The sequence below is a fragment of the Lytechinus pictus genome, chromosome 5, assembly GCF_037042905.1.
Source record: "Lytechinus pictus isolate F3 Inbred chromosome 5, Lp3.0, whole genome shotgun sequence".
NCBI classification, from domain to species: Eukaryota; Metazoa; Echinodermata; class Echinoidea; order Temnopleuroida; family Toxopneustidae; genus Lytechinus; species Lytechinus pictus.
In genome coordinates, this window is record NC_087249.1 from 6,146,587 (window position 1) to 6,170,890 (window position 24,304).

The 24,304-nt window shown below is 37.2% G+C and overlaps 1 protein-coding gene across 1 annotated transcript; it reads right to left on the bottom strand.

Moving 5' to 3' along the window:
* Nucleotides 1-7,186: 7,186 nt before the first annotated feature.
* On the bottom strand, nucleotides 7,187-22,159 carry LOC129262505 (fructose-1,6-bisphosphatase 1-like). The gene is made up of 6 exons (XM_054900633.2): nucleotides 21,696-22,159; nucleotides 20,907-21,162; nucleotides 19,829-19,975; nucleotides 18,549-18,686; nucleotides 12,207-12,326; nucleotides 7,187-11,532 (listed from the first exon to the last, which is right to left on the bottom strand). The coding sequence occupies exons 1-6, from the start codon at nucleotides 21,884-21,886 to the stop codon at nucleotides 11,338-11,340; spliced, it is 1,047 nt and encodes a 348-aa protein (XP_054756608.2). The 5' UTR covers nucleotides 21,887-22,159; the 3' UTR covers nucleotides 7,187-11,337.
* Between the last annotated feature and the right edge of the window lie 2,145 nt (nucleotides 22,160-24,304).

Sequence of the window (24,304 nt, forward strand, 5' to 3'; positions counted from 1 at the left end):
AAGCTCAGTCCATCCTTGAAACAATTGGAAATTCATGATTAGCAACAACAACTCTGCAACATTTAATATGATAAAGTGTATAAACAAACTTCAAAATCTCTCACTGGAGTATTTTTTATCATGTTGATGTGATGAGACAAGACGACACGAGTTTGACATATCAAGACTGAATAAAGCATCAACATGCACGACATGTCATGACTCTTGACTTGTCTTTCCATTGAGGCCCACAATCAAAGTGTTATTAGGGTCTATAGAGTATAGACTATGGCAAAGTTGAAAAAAGTAAACTTGACCTTGTCTGAGATATCCTACTGCAAGTGTAGGCCTAACTTTAGGCCTGTTATGACTGTTGAAACAATTGTTTTTCCTCATTTTTTTTCATGGACATGGTCAAATAAAGATTGAACATAACTTAGAATGACAATAAATTCAATTGAGCCGAGCATGCAAGTAATAATTATTTTCATGAAAAAATATGTTAGCAATAAAGTTAGTCATTGACATATTTGTCATTCCTCTTCTCAATTAAATCAAAGAATTTACGTCAAACGACTGGTCAGTCACGCCCTCACGCAAAAGAAAAACTTTTTTTCATTAGAATTAGGCCTATTTGCGGAAAGACTATAGGTCCCCTCCACTAATTTAAAAATATACATCTCCAAAACCCCTTCTTTCGTTCTCTTTTTCTTCTTTTTACTTCCTGTTGGAACTTGGATTCGAACCTCTCGCTGAAGAACGAGGCATCTCCAGTCTGTCGCTTTACTCACTGAGCTCGCCTAGCAGGACTTGTTGAAAGCCATGGGTTTCATAGGAAAAAATACGGTTATCAACCGATATTACGACTAGTCCACTCTCCAAGAGAATTGGGTATTTATTTTTCTAAATAAACCGATCCCATTTGGAATTACACACACTCCAAATTTTGACGGAATAAAGCCATATTTTGGTATGTATCCAACTTTCCTTCTTAAAATCTCTTAGATATGTTAGATCAGCCATTCTCAATTACTTTTTTTGAAGCGCCACATTTCTTGTTGAGAATCTGTAATGCTCCACTATCCATTACGCAAACCAGCAATGTATCAGCGGAGGGGGTCCAGAGGTCCCTGGTGGGGGTCGAGGGGGCAGAGCCCCCAGAAGTTTTGGAATATGAGGCCTTTTGAAATTGCCCAGAGGGGCTCTAATCAATATCAACAGAAGAAATACAAATGCCAACAAACTACACAATATGAATATTAAAAGAAAAATTACCAGTGACTTTTTCACAACATACCTTAATGATACCACTAGTTCAAACTGTTGAGGGGGCAAGATATGGCAGCTGAAGCAAAAATATTGAACTTTTCAATACAAAAATCTATATTTTGACATAATATTAAGAAAATAATACAATGTTCCACTCTTCCCTTTCCTTTTCTCCTTTTTTTTCTTGGCCGTGAAACACTTTGGGGCCCCCAATCCCCACCCCCATCTGTACGCCAGTGGCTGAAGTTACGTTCCCTGATTTTGCAAGGGCTGAAAATTAGGCGTTGCACTGCACTTACGCCCCAAACTGCCCCTCTCGATAGATCTCTCTCTCTACAACTCGTGTTAAGCAAGAGTGCATGCAGGCAATCACGGAAGGCAATACTGTACATCTGACCGTACATGTATTTCACTTTTACAACTTCGGATTTTAATCGGCTCCGGAAACAAAGTTTCTGCTTGTTATGTCCCAAATTCATAATCTTTTATGATCAGGATGTACTTTGAATATCATATTATTTGATGATTAACTCTTAACCAAAACATACTCTGGAAATTTCTCGCTGTTGAAAGAGAAATCCTACAAACGGGGTTTTCAAATAGAATAGAATAGAATAAATAAAAAGGAGAACACCATCGACCCTCCATAATAGGGGTTATCGAGTGCTAAATTGGACAAAATTTGAGGAAGTCAATTAGCAATCAAGTGTGAAGTAAAGAGTTTTTGTTTTCTATTTGTATTAAAATGATCACCAAATCCTTATTTCCAGGTTACTGGTAGATACATTTTTTCTCACCAATTTTTCCTTATTTTTACGTTTTTTTTTTATACCTGCTCCCAAGCACCACTCCGCAAGGCTCGGTGCGCCACGAGTGTCGCGCGCGGCACCATTTGAGAATCCCTGTGTTAGATAATTCTTGATAAACCTTCTCCACATTTTGTTATTCATTAATCAGGACAACTACCCCCAGGACAATTACCCCCCGGACAACTACCCCCTGGACAACTACCCCCCGGACAATTACCCCCTAGACAAAGGGAGTGCACAGAGTCATACGGAGTCATAAGTACTCAAGGCATTCTCGAGTATCTTGGAATCAAACGTACGCCGTAAGAAAGCTGTAAAATTGAGCTCCATCCATAGGCGGATCAAGGGGGGGCCGAGGGGCCCAGCCCCCCCCCCCCCCGATTAGCAGAGCAAAAAATGAAAAAAAAGGGGGTAAGAAAGAAAAAAGAAGGGGAAAGAAAGGAGGAAAAATAAGAGGAATAATAAGAGGGAGACGAGTGAAAAAAAAAGGTTAGGGGATGACTTGGAAAATGATTTAAAAATATATTTCATGTCACTATATTAATTTTTTCATTCGCGCTTCGCGCTAGCATAGCCTATTCGATGAGATACACATCTTGCTAAATAGGCTGATATGTAGCTTAAAATATCAAGTTTTGTAGTCGATATTACAAAGCATATTTCAGCTCGGACATTATTCATTATTTTGTTTGATTTACAAACTGATTTTTAAGTGCTCTGTTTAATGTCCGTTTTATGGTGTGAATATAACTTGCAGCTTGTGCTATGCGCTCGCATTATTTGATTTGCCAAATTATATAACAAACTACTTAAAACCCCCCTTTTATGACAGTTTACCAAAAATTTCGTCTCACGATTTGCGCTCGCATTTTTGTTAAAAATATATCAACTCACAAATCCTATTCTATTGTGTGAAAAGCTTTGCATTAGTTCAGTAATTATATTTGCATCCGTATGATTTCTTTTGTTCTCTTTTTCTTTCCTGTAATACATATATGTACGCATATCAGAATAAGTCTACTATACTTTTTTCATTTCCAAGGGGGATCCACCAGTGGCGTACCTAGGATTTTCCACAGGGGGGGGCAAAATCGGCCGCCAAAAAATTTGACAAGCAAAAAAAAAAAAAGGTCTTCAATAAAAAAATTTAGGTTTTCGTACCAGAAAAAAAATTGACAAGCAAAAAAAAAAAAGCTCGTCAGGGGGGGCAGGTATATGACTTTTGTATGGGTTGTGGCTTGTCAGGGGGGGCAGAGTGCCCCCCTGCCCCCCCCCTCCCCCGTAGGTACGCTAGTGGGATCCACACTTTACAAGCTTTGCTTTTTAGTGGATCCCCCTCATTTCCATTTATGCTCTATATTATACTGTTTTTTTTTTTTACGAAGTAAGAATGCCCTTCTGTAAAATTGTACTTGATTTGTATTACTTTATATTACTTTGTATTATGTTTTGAATGGAAATGAAATAAAAAGAATTGAATTGAATTGAATATTATACGTTGTTCTGTCTAATAAAAATCCATTCATGATTACAAAAGTGCTTAAAATATCCAGTTTTCAGGCCTCAGTGTCAACACATTTTACTCACTCATTTAGGCTTATTACATTAATAAATATGATAATAAAATGTTCATGAATTCTTAATGACTACATTGTCCCTTTTCAGAAAAGAATATCGACAATATGACGCTCAGGAAGAGGAATAAGAAAGTTGACAAAATGTCCTTAGACCTAGAATGTCCAGGTCCTAGGTCAAAATAATAATGAAGATATCAGCTTGCGCTTCACACTCGCATCATTTATTTAGTGCTTTCCACATCCACTTCACAATTTCCCTACACAATGCTTTAGATAGTGCTCAAATTCACCATTTTCATATCGGAATATCAAGTATTTTCCGCTCGTGCTTCGCGCTCGCATTGCTTTTTCGAAGAGATTAATATCTTGCTCAATATAGGCTGATATGGAGCTTAAAATATCAAGTTTCGAAGTCAATATACAAAACATATTTCATCTTGGATATCGAGCTTTCATTATTCTTAAATTTACAAATTGATTTTTCAAGTGCTCTGTAAAATGTCTGTTTTATGGTCTAAATATTAATATTTTCAGGTCACGCTGCTCGGTCACATTATTTGATTTGCATAGGCCTACTTTTTTATAAATTCTTACAAACCATCCTTAAAATGCACCTTAAACGAATTGTATACTATTATGATTGCCAATTTTTATAGAAAAAACACTGTTTTTGATTATGTCATATTGTTTACAATTTAGTAAATTTGGTACTTAATTTCCTTCTTTAATGTTTAATTGCTTTCACCCAAGAATAATACACACAAAAACACCTTGTAATTTACAAGGTGTTCTTGTGTGTATTATCTTTGCATAAAGTTTTTTAGCTTACTGTATTAAGTTATAAAGCCACATCTTAATCTGGAATGTGCACCAATTGTTTCATAATTCTTAGCTTCTTGTTAGTTGTACTGTTTTAAAATAACAGATTTATAGGTCTACTTGACAGTGTTAGTGTTGATAGTTGCGTTATCGACTTTCAATATTTCTACCTATGAAGGTGTCTTTTTTACGTTTTATCTATTTGCCTGATTTCTTTCCTGAAATTAAACCCAAAATAAATATTTAAAAAAATCAGATCAGTTGCAATCAGAGGTATTCAGCATTTGTGATTATCATGACTAATCGTGTTCAATTGTTCTATGAAAACTTAGAATGAGGGCCAGTTTATAAATTTTCTGATGTATATATCATTATATGCATAGCCAAACGGGAGGTTTCGGGTGCAAGCCCCCCCCCCCCATTTTTCATGATGCAGAAGGCGCCACTAAACAAAAACAAAAAAGGAAGACAGTGAGAGAACAGGAGAAAGAGCAATATAAAAGAGAAAGAAAAAGTTATTAACGTAAGATAAAGTAGAAAATATTTCGGAAACCTGTGCCACCGACCAAAACTTACAATGGGTCCCGCTTAATTCTAACATTGATGCTGGAGAGAAGGGGGGATTTTCTGAAGGTGATTGTCCGGGGGGGTAGTTGTCCGGAGGGTAATTGTCCGGGGGGTAGTTGTCCGGGGGCAAGTTGTCCGGGGGGTAATTGTCCTCGGGGGGGGGGGGTAATTGTCCTCGGGGGGTAGTTGTCCTCAGGGGGTAGTTGTCCTCGGGGGGTAATTGTCCGGGGGGTAATTGTCCTCGGGGGTAATTGTCCGGGGGGTAGTTGTCTGGGGGTGATTGTCTAGACTCCAGGGGGTAGTTGTCCTAGAAAAAGTAGGAGTACCAGTATGGTAGTGGATCGTATTACCGAACACTTTTCATGAATTCAATCATATCAAACACGTTATTCTCATAAAATTCACCAAACTTTTAACATAAATACACAATTACCTACAAAATATAAATATGTGAAAATTTTGCCGAAATTGTTTTTCCTTTTTACGATATTAGCTTCTAATCGGACCCCTCTTTGCACGTGAAATATTTTGGTCACTTGAAAAAGGTATCGTATTACCGAACGTGTTTTTTCTATGGGAAAAGTTGAGAAAACAACAAAAACACTTATGAGCTATTTTGACCATATTTTATTATTGTTAGAATATTAAGACTTTGAAAATGTGTTTTTGACCATTTATCATCAATTTCTATTCAAGTTCTCTTTGGAAAGATGTTGCAAAATTTTGAGCGTATGAATTTATTTTCTGATGCGTATGATGCGTGCGTTCGGTAATACAAAGCCGGTCGGTATTACTAATACAATCACTCACTATACTACTACTAGTGGCTGCCTATACAGGCCTAGTGGAGACTGGAGGGGACATTTGCAAGTCTTGCCCTATCCTATTTGCTTTTTATAACGAATTTACGTGTTAAGCTACTATTCTTCACTGATTCACTAGGATATGATAGATAAATCTCATTACCATAAAAGAAAGGATCTGACACTTTCTGTGAGCCCTTGGAAAGCCGCACAATCACGTAGGTCATCAGGCCGATGGTTGCCAACACGCCGTAACCCACGGTAAGCACTTCGCCCTCTCCCCGGCCCTCCAGCAGAGTGTTAGCCAGGTAAGTGACGGGAATTGCCGTCAGCGATAGAAAGAACACACTTGTTGCCATCGCCATTTTTTGGTCAAATAAGATTCGCTGATTTTCACTGAATAAGAAACTTAATTTTGTTGAGCTCAGAGACAGAATCTCAGGCTCAAAAGTTAGAGTTTGTAGTGTAATTCGTCGGTGGTTGACTGCTCTCCTCAAACAGTCGCCCACTTTAATATATAACAGACACAATTTAATATCCAGGCCTTGTGAGGGCGCCTTTTAAAAAAGTCCCTCACACCAAGCACAGCGCATCAGGGTACACCGGGAGCTTCATTTTTTTTAATATAAACTATATTGGTCCAATAATGTGAGCAAGGTTAAGGCTTAGTCTATTCTATCAAGCCCCTCTTCCTCATCTTACTCTATCATTTTTTCTTTCGATTTCATTGAAAATTTGTTCTGTGTATTTCTCTTTCTTTCTCCCCCCTCCTTCTTTTTCTCTTGATGTTTCTCACTTTCTCCGTCTCTCTTTGGGCAGTCTGAATCTCTCTCTCTAATCATTTCTCTTTGAATATTCTCTCTAAATGGAGTATGAATATCCCTCAAAGCATACATACATAAGGTCGAACTACAAGGTATTATAAGGCAACAGATGAGCATAAAATACATGTATAATGATCCACCAATAAAAAAAAAGTTCTCTCTTAATTGGCAAGAAAGTTAGAGAATAAAATCAATTTATTTTATAGTAACTTTGCCATCCGATGGTAACTAGGTTTCAAGGTTTCAAGCTACACTGACTGCCTCCTTCAATCCTGAAGATTATTGCAGTATTGTAGTACCGGGGACCGGCACTACCATGGTAACAATGCTCAACAGCCTATCAAAATCAAGGATTTCATGTATGTTACAATTGGGTGGCAAAGTTAGGTACAAAATAGTTACTTTTATGCAATATGAGCCTCATTAAAAAAAGTGATGGAAGATTTTTCAGGTTATCTGATAACTCTCTTGATTGCCATCATAGCCCCATGACATCAGCGAGAAAAATAAAATAAATAAAGTGAGCTGTAATAGACTGATTAAGATTTCTGATACTCTTTTATTACTTGCCATGGTTACAACCAACAATCATGGACATGAACAATAAGGCCTTCAACACATGCAGGTACATAGATTGATAAGTATTCAGACAAAATAAAGAATACCTATATGAAAGACTTCACATAAAGGCAAAACCTGTTTGCATATGGAATGTTAAACACTTGTCATGTCAATCCTCTTTAACATATCAGACAATATAACGTTCACTTATTCCCTGTTATGTCATTATACATACCCAGTCTTACACAAATTGATCGGACGCACATCTTTCTATATTCAATTTCATAGAAGTATCATCATTTCGAGCAATTTATCACATAATTGCATTTTTACTTCTTAAAATATTCCATGTTCATGATTAACAAGTCATTTTATAGGCTTCCTAACTCAACATTTATATTTTTACAATTTTCATCATTTAGGCACATACTCTGAAATCTGGTTTGACATAGGGCTGGGCCATGGTCTAATTCTGTACTAAAATTATGGGAAGTAGGAAATGATTCCTACTGCTTCAATGGTGAAGAAAACAATTGTTAGTTATTCCCAGATAGTTATTAATGGTTTGAGCGCTGAATATTCTGATAATTCGAGTATCTGCTCATAGAGGTTTGCAGAGTTAAACCACAATTTTAGACCACAGTCTGAATTTAACCAGATTTCACTAACCGGTCTTTGTGTTCATGATGAACAAGTCATTGCATAAGATTCCTATGTTATACAAGTGTTGCATATCGATAGTTCATGTCATTTCTATTTTGAACATTATTACAACATAACAAAAATGCAACATCCATTCTACTTTCAATTTCAGCCTCAAAGTACAAAAAAAATATGATATACGCTTTTGCTGAAAACTCTAAGTCATACAGACACAAGTTCATCACCAGAATACGGTTATATTTATTGTTTGAATTATAAATTTCATCTAAAAAATAAACAAGGGGAATGCCTCTGGCCGTCTCACCTGCATCACGCGATTCAATATAGCAGCAGTGCTGATTTTGAAAACTACTATAACTCGCACAAGATGTTCAGTGATACTTGGTTACTCTTATTTCCACGTTTTATGAAATAGACCAATACACTTATAGAGATATGATGGCAATTCAACAAATACCCCCAACGTGGCCAAAGTTCTTTGACTTTACATGACTTTTGACCTTGATCATGTGACCTGAAACTCGCACAGGATGTTCAGTAATACTTGATTACTATTATGTCCAAGTTTTATGAACTAGACCAACACACTTTCAAATTTATGGCTGTAATTCAACAAATACCCCAATTTGGCCAAAGTTCATTGACCCTAAATGACCTTTGACCTTGATCATGTGACCTGAAACTTGCACAGGATGTTCAGTAATACTTGATTACTATTATGTCCAAGTTTCATGAATCAGATCCATAAACTTTCAAAGTTATGATGGTAATTCAACAGATACCCCCAATTCGGCCAAAGTTCATTGACCCTAAATGACCTTTGACCTTGGTCATGTGATGTGAAACTCAAGCAGGATGTTCAGTGATACTTGATTAACCTTATGTATAAGTTTCATGAACTAGGTCCATATATTTTCTAAGTTATGATGAAATTTCAAAAACTTAACCTTAGGTTAAGATTTTGATGTTGATTCCCCCAACATGGTCTAAGTTCATTGACCCTAAATGACCTTTGACCTTGGTCATGTGACATGAAAATCAGGCAGGATGTTCAGTAATACTTGATTAACCTTATGGCCAAGTTTCATGAACTAGGTCCATATACTTTCTAAGTTATGCTGTCATTTCAAAAACTTAACCTCAGGTTAAGATTTGGTGTTGACGCCGCCGCCGCCGTCGGAAAAGCGGCGCCTATAGTCTCACTCTGCTATGCAGGTGAGACAAAAAACTCATATCTTACATGATACATTGAAAAAATAATCAACTTGATATATTCGTGCTATTTTTTTTAAATTTTTCAAAATATTAAACACACACTTTAACATGATTTTGTGCAACAGGACATAAATTTTTTTTTTCATCTTTATGAAAAGCAAAAATTATGAAGGAAACTCAGTCATGAATATCATCACCATACTAAATGGAGGTAGTGTATGTAGCATCATGGGATAGAAAAAAGGGGGCTTTGCCTATTATGCACGACTTCATGCATGATGGGTCGTGTAGTCCAGTGGTTAGAGCATGGACTCATAATCGCAAGGTTGTGAGTTTGAATCCCCACTCTGCCACTGTCTCCACTTTGATAAAAAGGCCCGAGAGTAATATCTGTCGTCTATAAGGTCAGCCACTGTGACTGATTAACCTAGACGTAAATTGTTTCCTAGGTAATTGGTTATATACCAGCTTGGCGTTTTCCAGCAAAACGCTGTCCTGCGGAGTTCCTACGGGAGTTACCATAAACAGAAACATAAACCTTATACACGACTGGTGACCCATCCTTGAACTAAATGAAAACCGTTGTTTTCCCTTTTATTTTAAACACAATGGGAGTGCATTTCCTTTAACACTTAATCCAACAATATAAAACTTTTCATTCACATGTTCCCTTAAAAAAGGATGCTAATTTACAAAGACAGGATTTCAAGTGTAGGTGATGAGAACCAAAATTATAGAAAATCTAATTTAGCACACAGAAAGGTCCCCATTTGTGTGTCAAATCATGTCTAGCTTAAGAACAGCTGTTTTAAAATGGCAACCTGGGAGTATCTCACAAAGAGTTAAAGTGTAACTTAAATGCGTACGTGTAAATGATATCTAACACGCAATCTTCACGCAGTAGCGTGCATCCTCTTAGCATGGTTTGACAAACGCAATGAGGCCTTTTATACTGCACACAACTAGAATTATAATTGTGACTCAAGTCACACTTAAATCTTTGTGAAACACCCCCTCATTCATCATTCAGATGAACAGAGACATATCTCGGAAAGACTGTGTCTGGGGCAAGCACAGACATTGCCCGCTTGGACCTTTTTACAACGGGGTAATCACTGGAATGCCCCTTCTACCTCCGATCTACATGGTGTCTTTTCTAGTTGTTTATCACTTTAAAGATATAAGGCTCCCTCCATTTTTTCCACTATTTGAAGCCCCTACAGAGTGACGAGCAGGGCACAATTTTGATTAATTCATTTCATAAATACAAATTATGCAGTCCACATTCATAAAGAATATTTTCACTGACATTCCAAAGACACAAGTATCTTAGCTAATATTACTGAATTTGAAATGTCTAACTATTGAGCTGTATGCTTAGTACTGTTTTCGTAAATAGAGTATATGAGGCCGTTCTCATTACGTTTTCTAAAACTAGTTTACTGGAAACTGATTCAGGAGACCAGTTTGGAAGATTGCTTTGCTAGTGTTCCCACTTGATCACACGACAGTGGTTTTCAAAATCACTTCACATACAGTGATCTTGTTGCTATGGAAACGCTCTCAGTGGGGTGACACGTTTTGCGCGAAAATCGAAACCGCAGCGTAGGCATTTTACACCCGTCGTGTGGAGTAGCGCGCGCAAAATGTGCGAAGATTGCTTCACGAAGAACGGTTGTGTCCTCACTTACGCTAAAACCAATTTAACGAGGCAAAGCAATCTTGAAAACTACATCGCGAGGTGGTTTTCTGAACCGGTTTGGAAGATCGCTTCGGCCATTCTCACTACATGTTAAACTAGTTTTAGGAAGGTAGTGAGAATGGTTTTTAAATCGTTTTTTAATACCATAAGTGTTGCTGAAATGCTATTGTAATGTGATATAACCATACACAATGTTCCGCAAAAAGAATGTAAGTCCTGGAAAAATATATTCAAGGTTTTTCAATAAGAAAGGTTTGTGAAATGGAATTATAAATCATTTTACAACCGACAAAGTGCCTTTGAAAATAAAAGCATTCAAGATTTTTTTAAATAGAAAATTATTTGTAATAAATAATAATCCAAACTTAATCAATATCAGATAACAGCTGGAGAACCCCAAATAAAATAATAAAGTTAGAGTAAAGAGTAAGTTAAGTGACGTTTATTCAGGGATATAATTGTACTTTTATTGCTCTCTATCTCCCCCTTTCCCTCTCTCTATCTCCCAGTAACCTATACCTATATTTCTACCACTCTTGCTCTTGCCATCTAGCTTCCCTCTTCGCACTCCTTTACGATGGCCAGGTAGTCGTCGACATCGAATGCAGATCCCATGACAACAGGAGTCTTCTGATGAATTTCTGACGGTTTGATGTCCAAGATTCTCTCCTTTCCTGTTGTAGCCTTGCCACCAGCCTGTTCACAAATGAAGGCCATCGGAGCTCCCTCGTACAGAAGACGCAGCTATATTGGTGTATGGTGAATGGAAAAGAAATAAACACAAATTTATATGACTATGTTGCTATGTATCAAACTAAGTTTAAATTCATGGCATGAATCATAATAATAAAAATCATCGTCATCATCATTGTTATCATCGATATCATCGATATCATCATCATCATCATCATCATCATCGACATCATCCTCATCATTATAATCGTCATGATGATGATGATGATGATGATGATGATTATCATGATCATGATGATGATGATGATCATCATCATGACCGCATCCTCATCATCTTCATAATATTTTTCATCACCATTCATAATATAGTGAACAAATCAGCTCCCATGGCCTGGTTTAACCCCAAGGCTAAAAGTCATTGCACTAGACCACATGATCAAGAATATCTTCAATATTTTTCTTGATAATTAAAAAGGCATGTTGTCTACCATTAGTCTCATTTAATTCTTTTGGATTGAAATTCCATTTAATCATTACCTACGAAAATATATTGATAAGCATCATGACCGACCCCATACATATATAGGACAGTGGGTGGTGGGGGTAGTGTGGTTAACAAATGTAAACATAACTAAAGAATACTGGGGGAAAATCAAGAAAAAGAGACGATAAGGAGCTGTTTGCACCCCCCTGCCCTGATGGCCCCTGACAGAGTTCGTCATTACCTTTCCAGACTTGCTCTTCTTGTGGGCGGGGTAGAGAAAGATCCCTCCATAGACGATTGTCCTGTGCATGTCAGCAACCATGGAACCAATGTACCGAGCACCATATGGAGATTTCCCTTCCTGTTGACACACATAAGCAAAAGAAAGATTAAATTATTAAGAAAATAATCAGTAGTGATAGCAGTCAAATACAAACCAATAAAAAACAATCTGATTTGAGTATAACAAAACATCCCCCTTACATTTTCCAAATGCCCTAGGTTACATGTATTTTAGACATAAGCCTTTATCTATAAAAAAAAGGGTTAACTTCATTAAAAAAAAACTATGAACAATATAATCCGTATTCTGCATATGATTTTTTTCTTTAGAGTAAACATAATCAAAATGGTATAATAATGTACGAATGCTCATGCTGGGTGTTCCAAGTGGTCAGCAAAGCAGAACCCTGGGCCTAGGATTTAAAGGGATACTCAAGGCTAAGGATAATATGATTTGAACAGATAAAGAAAAATCAGACAAACAAAACACTGAAAATTTGATCGAAATCGGACAAGGAATAACAAAGTGATGACATTTTAAAATTTTGCATTATTCCGTTGAAATAGTTTAGGCTTGTCTTCATGAATATTCAATTGATGTCATATCTCCACTTGTTCGTTTGTATTTTATTATATGAAATAAGGTTTATTCAAATGTTTTCCTTCATAAACTTAAAACATTGGATTGAAAACTGATTAAGTACATTAGATATTTCATTGCTGCAACTTATTTCATGATAAGGGAGACATATCATTCACAAATGTATGAAATAATGAAACAATTATGATTTTATGTAATAACATAAACAAAGGGAAGGTTGGGATGTGACATCATCAGCCCACCTAATCAATATTCATGACCATGTGCATATCACTGTTTTCACAAAATATTGCTTAACTTTAAAATTCAATAAACTTCGCTATTTGTTATAAGATTTTGATGAAATTTTGAATTTTCAGCATTTTGCTCTGTGAATTTTACTATATTTATTTAGATATATTTTCAGCCCGGAGCATCCCTTTAAATCCAGATTGCCTTGATGGAAATCTCACTGGTTCTATAGTGTTGAAATTCTAATACGACTATCGATGGTACCAGGATTTTTCATATTTTTCTTACTTAATTGTGCATCAAGAGGTATTCATCTATGTTTGTCTACTAGCTACATGTTTATTCATTAAATACATGTAAATATTATAATTACTGTGATTTTTGTTTTGAAAGAAAAAATAATAGACGCAGAAACACCTGCTAAAAAATAAGCCAACTCATCGCAGGATTGAGGAAATTAAAAGGGGTACTGTACTTCAGGGTAAAAGGTATGTGATTTTAACAGATATGATTAAAGCATATAAACAAGAAACTGATAGTTTCATCGAACTGGATGAGGAAACAACAAAATTATGACATCTTAAAGAAAAATTATCATTTATATCTGTGTACAAACCGATGGAGTCACAATGCTTAACAACATGATGTCTCGGACTTTTTTCGAAGCCCGATAATTGAAGTTATTATTAAGCAAAATACTCAACTGGAAAGCAGTGAAAGCGCATAAAGCTTGCATTGCTGTGTTAAGTAGTTTATAAGCCTTTAATTGTATATGATTTGTCAATTCAACTTTTGGCTCTGGTCTGGGTTTTTTAACTAATCAATGTAGAAATAAGTATTTAATTGAATAAAAAATTAATGTGAATAAAGAATAAATGTGAATAAAGATATTAATGTGAATAAAGAATTAAGCAATCAGGCAATAGAGTATGTTAGTAGCCAATAATACAAAACTAAGTAAGAAATCATTTAACATATTTATTGTACCCCATAGCTTAAATCAATTGAAGTGTACTAAATTACTTGACATCGACGCCCCCCCCCCCCATTTACTGAGCTCATTGCCCCTCTAACTGAACTTGGGGGAATTTTTGGTACCAGTACTCCTTTCACTTTCCCCCAATTCATTATGACATGTGCCCTATGTAAGTGGCCTTGCCATAAAACTATTGAAAATTAAGGACTGTTACCCTTCCATATTACAGAGACAATCTTTACTTTTCTTTAAAGTCAGTTACCAACGAACGTAGAGGGCAGCAACACACAAGCGTGTTGCTATTAGGAAGGTCCACTCGATACGCGCATACAAATGAAGTGCGCGAGCAATTTGGTAGTCATGCCAACGAAACCATGATCCGATACAATACACTCACGGAGTGACAGCAAAATAGAGGTAAACTAATAGATTATGACAATAGTAGATTAAAACAATGAAAACAAAAAATATATAAAAAATTAAATAATAATGTACCAAATTCTTAAAATAATATATCACTAAATTATTGTCACAATTTTTTTGTACATCTTCAGTAAAACAGGATTAAATTCTGTCATAAATAAACCAGTCTGCTAATTGTATAAACGCCTGAGGCAGCTGAATACATCTAAAGCCGGGCATCCAGCTGATTGTCCAACACGTCTCCTGAAGGAATTTGCTTTTGAGATATCTGAGCCATTAACTGAAATCTTCAATGAGTGTCTTGACAAAGGTTACTTTCCGACGCTATGGAAGAGAGCATCGGTGTGCCCAATACCTAAGGGTCCTCGGGTCACCGACTTTGACCAACTTAGACCGATTTCAATAACACCTATCATTGCCCGACTGTTTGAAGGATTCCTCGCAGGATGGATCATGGATGACATTTATCATACTGTCGATCACAAACAGTTTGGCAATATGAAGGGAAGTTCTCTGAATCACTACCTAATCAGCATGCTTGATACCATAGTCAAGGGCCTTGATCAGCAAGGACGTATCGCCAATTTGTGTGCTATTGACTTTCGCAAGGCTTTTGACCATATCAACCATACAATTTTGATCGAAAAACTGATTAGAATTGGTGTTGATCGATCTATCATTCCAACGATATGTGACTTTTTGTCCTGCCGTTCACAGGCTGTTCGATACAGAGGGACAACTTCTGCTCAACTTAACATCACCTGTGGTGTTCCACAGGGCACGAAACTGGGCCCGATCCTATTTCTCGTCATGGTGAATGATGTTGCCTGCTCCACGGAGAATCGATGGAAATACGTTGATGATCTTAGCCTTGTTGAGGTTGTCAGAAAAGATCAATGTTCTGGCCTACAGCATGATGTTGACTCACTGGTTGATTGGTGCAACGATAATGACATGAAGCTGAATGCTGCAAAGTGTAAAGCAATGCAAATCAGCTTTCTCCGTACGAATCCGCCCCCTCTACAGCTTAGGATTGATGATACGGACTTGGAAATCATGACATCTATTAAATTACTTGGTGTCATCATACAAAACGACCTGAGATGGGAACTGCATGTTCGTCAAATCATCAGCAATGCTTCTCGTAGGCTGTTCATTCTTAATAAGCTGAAGAGAAATGGCGTGATGTGTCCGGAACTTGTCACGATCTACAAGATGTACATCAGGCCATTGATTGAGTTTGCCGTGCCTGTTTGGGCATCTAGCATTACCTGCCAACAATCCGCTAGCATTGAGCGGGTTCAGAAGAGGGCTCTGCGTATCATTGCCTGGCCAAATGTCTTGCCATACATTGAACTTCTACAAAGTATGAATGTGTCATCTCTTAAAGACAGACGGAGTGAACTTGTTGAAGGATTTGCACGCTCGTTGCTAAAATCGAAACGACATCGCCACTTCTTGCCTGAAACCCGTAGGGTTAGAACTGGTCTTTCCCTAAGAAATGCACATCATCTTGAGATTCCTCGGACTAGAACAAAAAGATACCAACAGTCGCCAATCCCCCACTTTGTGCAATTGTTGAACTCTGTAATATAATGTAATTTTATATGCATCTTTATTGTTTTTAGCAACTGTAACACTTTTTGTACTCCCCTTTATTGTTTATCTTTAATCTTATTGATTTTATGTTAGGTTTGTCACCTTTTTATTCCAATGTTCTTTTTTTACTTACTTGAGTTCCACCTACATGTAATATAACTATTCTATCAGTAATTTTGCCCAACTTTAATAATTTTTTGGTTCGTTTATCTTTTTTTTTACTATAAAGCGTACAGTACCGGTCACGTTTCTTTGGCTACCTGTTTGCCTGTTTCGGCCGGGGAACAAAGGATTCAGTGCACTGAATTTGTTCTCTGGTTTAGGCAGGCGAACGGGTGGTCAAGGGATTGTGACTGGTGGTGTACTATCTACAGTATATCACATGGTTAATTTCAGACTTCATACCAATCTATTGTAACATCGTATTTATTTCTCTTTAGTTTTATGACTGTCATACATGTATTCTCAAACTAATTTGAAATTGCAATTATTCACAAATTACATTGATCTGGTTTATATTTTTTTGGTCTTATAATTATATTATTCAATTTGTCTTGCTATTTACAATTTTTTTTATATACATATTTTCTTCTTTTGAATATGATGATATTTTAAAAGTGTAAATGTTAATTTATATATGTTTTTAATACTCGCAACTTTGCTGATTTAATTTTGACGATCATAGTTTTACAATGTATTAATTTCAATCAATTTTAATATTTTTTTGAGATTGTCCAAAATTATTTTTTCTGGCTTTATTTGTTGATTATTTGTCTAGCACTAGAATTGTGATATATTGTAATCTTTTAATAATATACATGTACATTTTTACTTTGTAAATATGATAATATGAGTCTTCGGACTTTTGTCATGTACCATTTTCACAATAAAACCAGAATTGAATTGAATTGAATTGAATTGAATTTCACCCGGATTTAGCCAAGTCATTTTGTGACCACCGAAAACCTCTCAGAGCACTTTTTTAGTAGATTGTAGAGTTGATTTATTTTCATTTCCTCTTTATCATTATTTTTGCTTGAAATGTTTTTACATTAAATATCATGCTTAAAAATATGAAATACTTGTTCCTGTATTTTTCATAAAATATTACATGGTGGTGACAACAGTTTTATGACTTTGCATATCAATATGAGAACAAGTATACGTGAGGTTGATACGTCTTCATCTAAATTTCGCTGCACCATAATGCGCCTACACAATCCAGCACCGCCTCTTATTATACAAGCGCCATGGCTGGCATGACCGAGCCGGCGCCCCGGGCCGGTCGGTGCTGAGGTAGGGTACGGTGGGCTGCATGCATATGCTAACACAAATTTTTGTAAAATTATGAAATGAAAAAAGTAGATGTGACATAGACCTTCGCCCCTTGATAGTTCGTCTCAAGTCAAGACCCGTCGGAATATACATAGCTCGATACTGAACCAGATAATTTCTGTCTAATATTATGTCTAATGTTAGACTGGGACTTGGCTTTGCTGTTTAGTGGTCGTATTCGATCCTGCCTGATGGATTGCAAAATGTGGGTTGGATTTGTGGATATAGCATAATTATTTTAGATTTTCAGACTACAATCTACACTGTAAGTGAAAATTAAAATTCTAACCTTGAATATTTATCGTTGCTCATCCGCCATAGTGCCACATTAATGACAGACCAAGTCTATATCTTTCAAGTCCATATCTAGCTAAGTCGAGTCGCGTCGAGATTATCATGCCAGTGCAGTGCAGTCATCATTATCATTCACGCAGCGCAGTACGCGCACCGAGGTATAGGTGACCGGTGAAGTTTCGGCGAGGCCAGACCAGAACATCACGGTCTTGGCTCTGGCGTTAGCTTGTGTAGATTTGGTAGGGGTAACGGTAACACAAATGTCATCAGTCTATGTATTTTTTATTGCTATGTTAACTACAAGAATCATGATTACCTTTTGTTTTACAATTTTAAAAAAATACAAATATACTAAAATAATATTATTTAACATATTTTCTTGGAGGTTTTATTATCAATAATAAATAGTAAAATTGAACAAACGAAAAAAAATCAACTCTACAATCTTCCAAAAAAGTGCTCTGGGAGAAAATGGTCACAAAATCTGAGCGGAGTGGACCTTCCTAAAAGCAATACTGCAAAGTGTTGCTGCCCTCTACGTTCGTTGTCAGTTACTATCAAAATTTGATTTCATTTTCAAGTTCTTAGATAGAGTGAAACCTTTCTATAGTGACCATGCAATGGGAACACAATATGAGGCCTTTATAGACAGGTGGCTGCTGTAGACACACAATCTGCCTCCATGGGAATCAGTTTTAGTGGCCACTATAGGCAGGTGGCTGTTATAGACAGGGGGCCACTAACTCAGGTTTGACCCGCTGTATATTGCTTGTATACAGAATACAGGACTATCATCACTTGGAACATTTTAAATATTGAATCATTTTACTTTATGATCTTACCCCTGGAAATTTCTTGGACTCCACATATTTAGCAATGCTCTTGTCCCAATACTGAGCATATCCTTCGTTGATGCTGAAGATCTTCCCGCGAGACTTGATGGTCATCAGTCGGTCAGTCAGGACAAACTCACCAATAGCCTAAAATCCCAGAGGAAAAATAGCAATTATTATCAGTAGAATAATCATCTTAATTCAGGCATAGTCAACATATTTCTTATTCATTGCAGAGGTGTAGCGGTTCTTACTCTCGCCTTTCAATCATAGGGTCGTGTGTTCGAATCCCACTTGGCGCTAGCGTCCTTTGGTAAGACGTTTATCTGCATTTGTCACTCTCCACCCAGGTGTTAATTGGGTACCCGGTAGGATGCAATGAATGCAAAGAATGCTCCCCAGGGAGTGGAAATTGTACACTTTCATGCAGGATTGAAATAAATCCAATGACCAGGGTAATAATATGCTGGAAAGCGCTTTGAGCCATATATGGAAAAAAAGCGATATAAAAACTGGCTATTATTATTCATTCAGCATGTTCCTCATCAAAACTTTGAAAATATGCAGCTTCCTGTCATTCAGTTCAAGGCAAGGCAACTCTTCTATAGGACATATATCTATATTATCAAACAAATGCTTAAAATAGGTTTCAAAATACATTCAAAGTGGACCATCAAGGTAAATGGGTGACACGACATTTGCTCCTGCAACAATTGCTCTGGGCTTCATTTCATCTAAGATATAGGGTTAGGGTTGCAATAGGGTGTTATGTTAGGATTAGGATAGGGTATAGTATTAAATCCAGGGTTGAAGTTTGTCATTCCATTAATATGTGGGATTTGCAGTGGAGCAATTGTCGCCGGAGCAAATGTCATGGAACCGGTAAGTACCGTACTGTCTCTCCCTGCTACAAAAAAAGGAGATAGTATGGAGTTAAGGTTTAGAAACTTTAGTCTGAAAAGCAAAGAATCTCTGATTATATCCTTGAAATAATACCCGTTGCATGTAGGGCATACTAGTACCATAACTTCAGCTGATAATGTACAATACCAATGATGCTTGAAATTAGCTAATGTCTCAATTGAGATAATTCTGTCTACATTTTCTGATAAACTGATTTGCCACTGCGGAGTGTGGATTATAGCAATCGTGGATCCTAGAGCCGTTCCGGAGACCCCAATTTGAAGACCAAGATTCAGTTCCAGAGCCCCCTATTTTCAACTTATAACATGCCACATCTAGGTACCATGTTATAATTCATGTGTTCCCCCCCGGGTCAATATACTTACAGGATCAAGCTGGAATCCGTTGACACCGCATCCGGTGCTGAGTACAATCATGGTAGCACTTCCATAAAGAGCATAACCCGCTGCAACCATACTGGAACCAGGCTGGAGAACATCGTCAGAGGATACCTCGCCTTTCGGATCTCCTTCCTGTGAAATAATGAAACTGCAAACTTAAACCATTGAAAACTGAATTGTGGATTTCTGTGGGGGTACACACTGCAAAAACACCGGTGCTGATTTAACACCAGCCCGGAATCTATATATGTTCACACCAGAGAAGTGTTAATCTACACCAGTTTGGTTTGGTCTAACACCAGATAGGTGTTTATACAAAACCAATTAGTATTAAAAACAGCATGGGTTTGATTCCAAACTGGTGTTGTTTCAATACTTCTCTGGTGTGGACATATAGATTCCGGGCTGGTGTTAAATCAACACCTGAGTTTTTGCAGTGCAGGGAACACTTAAATCCAGTATGCAAGCACAGATGGGGGGGGGGGGGAGAGACAGGGGCACTTTCTCATCTCCCCTTTGACCGATGGTTAAAATGAAGTGCTCCCCTCTAGTGACCATTTCTGTTTGTTTGGGGTTCCAAGTCATTAAAGTTCTAAAACCACATTCTGGTTTCTAAAATAATATGAAACTTCTCCCTGAAGGCACAAAAACGACCTGCGATTAAAGTACTAACAGCAATCGATACACTGCTGTCAATATAAAGGGGAAAATAATGCAAACATTTGTAAGTGCACATGTACATGTACTTGCGAAATTATATTGTGTACCTTCATTTTGGGGTAAATCTTATATTTTACCAAAAAAAAATATTGGCTGTGCTAAGACATGGGGCCTTTCTCATAAAGACTTGTTATAACAACAAAACAAAAGCACAATATATGTATAAGCTTGTTATCAGCCAATCAAATCGAATGATTTCAATAGCTTTAAACTGCTATGAAACAGGTCACAGATCGATTCATCTTTAACATTATGAATTTGCTTGGTTGATACATCTATATATTCTGCAAGCCCTGACAATGTAATTGGGGCTTGTTGATAATAGTGAATACAATTTACACACCTTTTTCCAAATTCCAAATATCGTCCCGATGGACACCAAGCAGTCAATATTGGATGACCCGTCTAAAGGGTCAAAGGTCACTATGTACTTTCCTCTCCTGTCCGTCTCGACCTCAATGACCTTTTCATTCTCCTCCGAGACCATGGCACAGGTTGTGAACGAGTTCCTAAGTTGGCTGATGAAGAGGTCGTTGGAGATGATATCAAGTTTCTTCTGCTCATCTCCTGTGACGTTGGACCCACCAGCAATACCATACCTGGTAAGAGTACAATATTTCAAACTAACAATATGTGTAACATCAAGAGCAAGCATCTATAAACATAAAAACCTACAAAACTGAAAGTTCTCACATCTTAATTCCACACTGTATCTCATTAAAAAAAATCTCATTCTTTATCGCATAATTTAAAATTAGAAAACGCAGTGCAGGATAAAAAAATCAATTAAAGGATCCCAAGAAAAGCTAAATAAATTTGATGTTAAATAAAATTGAATTTTACATTTTGTGAATCTTGCCCAGTTTGCAAACATGCACAGGCCATGATAAGGATTTAGAACTACAAAATATCTAGACAAATTACTCAAATACATTACCGATTTATACTAGATTTAGATCCCGAGTTTTTAATATCTACAAAGTAGATCTAGGCCTACAAGGAATTTGTTGAAGTTGAGTTAGGCTATACTGATTCTACCAGGGCCGGGGGTAAACAAAAGCCCAAACTCAACTTCAGCAATTAGAAACGGTTCTTTATTTCATAATACCACTACCCATCAACTGAAACTTACAGCCGAGAAATTCCAGCCTTTCTAACATTAGACGAGATCGCTTTGACAGCGGTAGCAATTGAGTTGAGTAGCTGGGTCATTTCCCCCGTAGCTCCGTCACACCGGGTTTGTTCCTCGATCATAAACCGAGTCAGTGTCATGAAATCCGTGTCCACAGTGGTCGGCATGGCGCAACTCTTCGTATCGCCCATTTTCTTCAAAGAAACCCAGATTCTCAGGAAAATACAAAGAAATGTGGCTCCGTTGATGTTTCAAGATACTGTAACTTGTGAATTTAAGCTGAATTTTAAACACCCTTTCCGGAAATGCTAAGGATGAGCTGAAAATGCACAATAGCTTGTATGTAACCTGTGGATCCGGTCAGTGAGTTAATACGCCGGAGTACACGTATACCGGTATATCATATCACGGAAGTAATATAAAAAACAAACACGCATTCGCCAATCCAATGCCGATTACTGACCACGCCCACTGCCCGCCCTTTTATTTCGCGATGATAAATTACAGTAGGGGGGCTACATACCGGTTAATTTTTTAGCACAATCATCGTGATACGGCAAAATGCAGGGGGGGGGGCAACTTGGGTCTTGGGGTGAGTTTATCGTGCATGCAGGGATCCAGGGCAGAGTAAAAATCATTATATATGGCTGGAAAAAGTATCTTCTCCAAAATAATTTGATACTATAGGTGCTATGTCTTCACGCTTGGATAGTTAAGTAGGTATTTGTTGCATTGATGTAAATTTTGATTTGCGCCAAAGTAAGGCATGGCTCCAATGAATGAACCCCATGCAGATGAATAATCCTACATGAGTAATAAACATAGTGCAAATCCCTTTTCAATAAAAATTAACTAAAACATTTATACTGAAAAGTGTTTGCTAAACAATTATATTGTAAATTACTGTTAGATTTTAATAAAATAATGCAATCCCTTAGGATTATGTCATCATTGACATCTGGATTCATTCATTCATTGCAGTCATGCTTTACCTTGGCGCAAATCAAAATTTACATCACTGCAGAGAATACCTCCTGGTCATCCAAGAGTTAACACATAACACATAAATATGGTATCAGATTATTTGGGAGAACATACTTTCCAGCCATATACAATAATTAATAATTATGTGTTTATGGTGATTTGATTTCGAGGTGTCAAGTTTTTTTTTACTCACACGGTAGAGGTCTAATCTACTCAATATGATCCACTGAGGTGAATGACGGCAAACTATCAAAATACGATCATCGGGGTCGTTATTCGCCCTAAGAAGCCAATTGATAATTGGCGAAACGTCGCCCCCCCCCCGGGGGGGGGGGGGATACTTAGTTTTGGTTTGGACGGGGTGTGCGGCTGAAGGTTAAAAATCCATACCCATATTTACTGGTCATTTTGGCAAAAAAGGTACACATTATTAGGGATCTATCAAAATTGGACAAAATATATATATATCACCCAAAATTGGAGGAGAATATAGACCCATGTTTAATGCCAGTATCTAAAAATTGGGGGCATGTTTAGGGATTTTCCAGCATAAAATCATACCCCATGTTTAGGGATTTCTTCCAAAAAGCGACCCATTCCAGCGGCACATCCCCGTATATGCCTTATTTCGTGAGTACCCCCCCCCCCCGAACGTCGCAACAGTGACTTGAATTTAATTTCTTATATTATTATCACGACTGGATGAATGAGAAGAATTTACATCACTTTACCCACTGAAAAGTTAATCGCTTTCAGTTAATACGGGTTTTTTGTATACATTTTTTTAATGAAATACGAACATGACGAATGAGCCGTTGACATTGTTCTGATTAGTGAGCAACATCAATTAAAGTAATAACTTCCTGAGGAGAAAGGGAATGTTTGATTGCATAAAAAAATAAACCTCCGCCGGCTTCTGACATACCGAAGGCCTGTATTTTGAAAAAGAAAGAAATAATCTTCCCAGATTCTGACGACGCCCCAGATCAGTGTCTCCATTTCTGTATAGGGTAATGATCCCCTTGAAGAAGGGGAAAAATTAATATCCATTGCCGCAGTGGCGGTACCAGGATTTTTAAACTTGGAGGGGGCAAAAAACTGGGGGGCATTGTCGGACACGATTTTTTTTTGCCTACATATCGGTAAATAGAGCGCGAAGCGCGTGAGCTGATTTTTTTTCAATATAGGTCCTACTAACTTGAAAACAGCCCAGATAAGAACTGTTTGGAGTGACTCATGCAGATGATATTTCACCAAAATAAATAATGCAAGCGCGAAGCGCCAAATGAAAATTTTTAATATCCTGTGATTATAACTGGGCGTTATAGGCACTTTTCTACCATGATCAGAACGCGGAGCATCTAACAATTGATGAGAGAGCGTAGCGCGAATTAAAAGTTGTTGATATTCCGCACTTTGACCATGCATGTAGGATGCGTGGTAGGTAAACATTGGCGGAGGAAGCCAAACATTTTAGGGGGGACGCAGGAAACAAAATTGACAAGCCCCCCCCAAAAAAAAAAAAAAAAAAAAAAGGTTATCAACCAAAATTTCAGGCACTACCAAAAAATGTTGACAAGCAAAAAAAAAAAAAAAAAACTCGAATCACGAGGAGAAGTATTTGT

Excerpts from the sequence above, each read along its gene's own strand:
- LOC129262505 (XM_054900633.2), bottom strand. The coding sequence starts at position 21,886 with ATGGGCGATACGAAGAGTTGCGCCATGCCGACCACTGTGGACACGGAT. Across the intron at positions 19,976-20,906 it reads TATTTGGAATTTGGAAAAAG|GAAGGAGATCCGAAAGGCGA; the intron begins GTGTGTAAATTG and ends ATTATTTCACAG. Across the intron at positions 12,327-18,548 it reads AGTCCAAGAAATTTCCAGGG|GAAGGGAAATCTCCATATGG; the intron begins GTAAGATCATAA and ends GTGTGTCAACAG.